The sequence below is a fragment of the Parasteatoda tepidariorum genome, chromosome X1, assembly GCF_043381705.1.
Source record: "Parasteatoda tepidariorum isolate YZ-2023 chromosome X1, CAS_Ptep_4.0, whole genome shotgun sequence".
In the NCBI taxonomy this organism is placed as follows: domain Eukaryota; kingdom Metazoa; phylum Arthropoda; class Arachnida; order Araneae; family Theridiidae; genus Parasteatoda; species Parasteatoda tepidariorum.
The window spans coordinates 49985577-49988576 of NC_092214.1; the positions used below are offsets into that span (position 1 = coordinate 49985577).

Sequence of the window (3000 nt, forward strand, 5' to 3'; positions counted from 1 at the left end):
GTATCATGTTAAAAGAATTTTATGTTGAAAATGAAAATAAAATTTTTAATTTCGTTAATTAAAATAATTTAAAATATAAATCACATTTGCGCAGGAAAATAAAGTTTTTATGTTTTTCGATTTAAATAGTTATTGATTTTTCGAAAAAGTCAGGAATCGGACTCTCTTCTGAGCGCATTTTATAAAATTTTCAGGCATTTGAACACCAAAAATTGAAGCAACTACTTCACACCGAAAACCCAAGAATAGTTCTAGGAGCAATGAGACACCTAGAATGTTCTTTTGCACTACTTGGTGTAAAGTAACGGCCATTAACCAACATTTTTGTTATTAAGTAACACTAAAATTCATAATAACAGTAGGATTTGATACACATAAGACTCAGTAAAGTTATTTTTATGAGACAATATAAAATTTTTTAATTTTATTTCCATTTTCCAAGGTTACAAAAGACCACTCACCACAAAGGGAGGAATAAGAAAATAAACAAACACAAACAAAAACAACGTGGCAAGAAAAGTCTATGAACCCTATAAGTCTTTTGCGCTCCAGTAACGGTCACACAAAGAGATGTCCCCCAGAGCTGGGCAACAACGAAGGTGGTCAGCATCCATCTCCGCCTGAAGGTCACAGAGCGTACAGAAAGGGGCTTGAGCAACATGAATTCGATGGAGATGTTTGAGGAGACAGTCGTGTCCGGTAGTCAGTCGAAACTCAGCAACTGCCCTACGTCTTGGCTACATAGGAAGATCTTTGAAATTATTCCACCAGATTTTACCAGAATTTTTTCTGTGTATTGGTTTAAAGTGAGATCCATCATCTTTTTCTTGATTAGGCGCTTGGCATTGGTGAGAGGGACAGCTTTCTTTGATGCCTGTAGGATAGAAGCTCCCTGCTTAGCAAGATGGTTTGCTAACTCATTACCAGCTACACCGCAGTGTCCTGGGATCCACTGCAAAACAATTTCCTTAGAAAGCCCGAATATAAAATAAGAATCAATAATTTAGTTTGCATACATACACTAGTTCTTAAAATAGTAAGAATTTATAAATCAAACACTCGCGTGGCAAGGAGAGTATTAAGACGATTTCGAACGGGACTTAACCGAGCGGATAGGATGTTCATACAGTTTACAGAGACTTGAAAATTAAAATATAAATATCCTTATTATGCAATTAAAAATAAACATAAATAGTTTTAACATCGAACTCATTTAGTTTCTGCAGATTAAAAGCAGCATCGAAGATAGCCGCAAACAGTCGCCAACTTGTTGTCGAATGTAAGCGATTTCAGAAACGAAAATATGTAACGAATGTTGGAAAAGCGAGGAATTTTGGTGTAAATCTTGCTTCATTAATCATTTGTTAATAGCTCTTCCCAAGAAGGGATTTTATATTTCATTTTACTGGATACCGAGTCACGTTGGTATACCAGGAGATGAATTTACTGATTCTGCAGCATGATCTGCTACTACTGCCTTAACAATATCTGTACCATTCTCAGACATTAAACTACATATCCGGCAGCTTATCGCGTCTCTTTGACAACAGCATTGGGACCTTCAAACTCAAAGTAAACTGTACAACATCAAACCAGATCTAGACCCTTTACCTGTATTGCGTCTACGTAATGCAGATTTAAAGCTTTATTGTCTCAGAATCGGTCACAGTCGACTCACCCATCTTCATCTGTTGTTCGCAAAACCTCTTCCCAAATGCGACTTGTAACGTTTTACTTTCATCACATTTTAACTATTTTTCCCTGTTTTAACCAACACCGTATTGCCTTTTATAATAGCACTATTTAATGTATGAAGGATTTGTTAGGCTATATAGTAAATCATCCTAACATTTTCGCATTTCGGCGAGCTATTGGTATTTTATATTGCATATAGCTGGTTTTATCTGATTTTATTCATTCTTATTCATTGGCAGCATGTCCTCACTTGTACCGTGTGCCATAAAAAGTTACATTCATTTAACCATTCTTATTTCTTAACCATGCACTGTTTTACATATTTCATGTATTTTGTATAACTACGCTTTTTACAGAATTTTATTGACTTTTAAATATATTCGTCTTGTTATTAACCGTTTTATTACCTTCATGTAGTTTATAAAAATAAAATGTATGAATTTTACATTTTGATCTGCATTAAAGTACTGCTTGGAGCAGCAGATGATCTTTTGGATCCTTAAACTCTACATTCAACTCATTCAACTCAACTGGTATAAATCTTGTGTATTTTCGGTGTCTTAAGAGTTCATACTCCCTCTAATGTATCAGAAAATTTGATTTGGTTGTTAACTTGAAAAAAAAGTGTTCTTTTACACAAATTTTAGGGCAACATTAACTCAAGAGAGATATTGCACTGCATTTTTAACACTGTACATTGTTGGCAATAAAGTATCATACAAAAAAAGTTTGTTTTATTCACAAAATATGAAACAAAACTGTTTTGCGGGCAAGTAAATGCCACGTAATTTACAACATCTTCATCTTCAAGATATGGCCCAGAGTAGTTTATCAGTTTTAAAACTTTGTATAAAGCAAAACAATGAACATTTAATCTTGTTTTTTTAAATGCACTTTTAAAATGTTTCAGATTTCATCTGTATCAATACAAGAAAAATACATAGTATATGTAAGGACATGAAAAATACATACCGGAAAGTAACTCTTTATTGATTTATAAAAGAAGAAAAACGTCTATCTTCATTACTAATATATTACTCATTTCAGGTTTTTATTAAAAATAAAAAAATTTGGTAAATTTTAAAGTTTTTAAAATTGCAAAATTTATGAATAAATTATTCACTTTTTAATCGCCATAAAAAATTAGGACTTAAATTAGTGCATTTTGTAATGAGATGTAAGTCTTTAGTTTATGCGTTGACTAGCAATCCGTGACATATAATTTGATATGTTTCGATTAATATTTAACAAACCGAATACATTTAAGATTGTGTTAAAAAGATATATATATATATATATATATAA

General features: G+C 32.3%; 1 protein-coding gene across 1 annotated transcript; it reads right to left on the minus strand.

The window, feature by feature from the left end:
* Positions 1–530: 530 nt before the first annotated feature.
* LOC139426985 (uncharacterized) lies at positions 531–1507 on the minus strand. Its single transcript, XM_071187259.1, has 3 exons — positions 1448–1507; positions 779–952; positions 531–737 (listed from the first exon to the last, which is right to left on the minus strand). Exons 1-3 carry the CDS (start codon positions 1505–1507, stop codon positions 531–533), a joined length of 441 nt encoding a protein of 146 aa, XP_071043360.1.
* Positions 1508–3000: the final 1493 nt, after the last annotated feature.

Bases quoted from the DNA above. Each gene is read 5' to 3' on its own strand.
- LOC139426985 (XM_071187259.1), bottom strand. From the start codon at position 1,507: ATGTCTGAGAATGGTACAGATATTGTTAAGGCAGTAGTAGCAGATCAT. The intron at 953-1,447 runs GTAAATTCATCT...ATTGTTTTGCAG, and splicing joins CAGATCATGCTGCAGAATCA to TGGATCCCAGGACACTGCGG. The intron at 738-778 runs GTAAAATCTGGT...CTTCCTATGTAG, and splicing joins AATACACAGAAAAAATTCTG to CCAAGACGTAGGGCAGTTGC.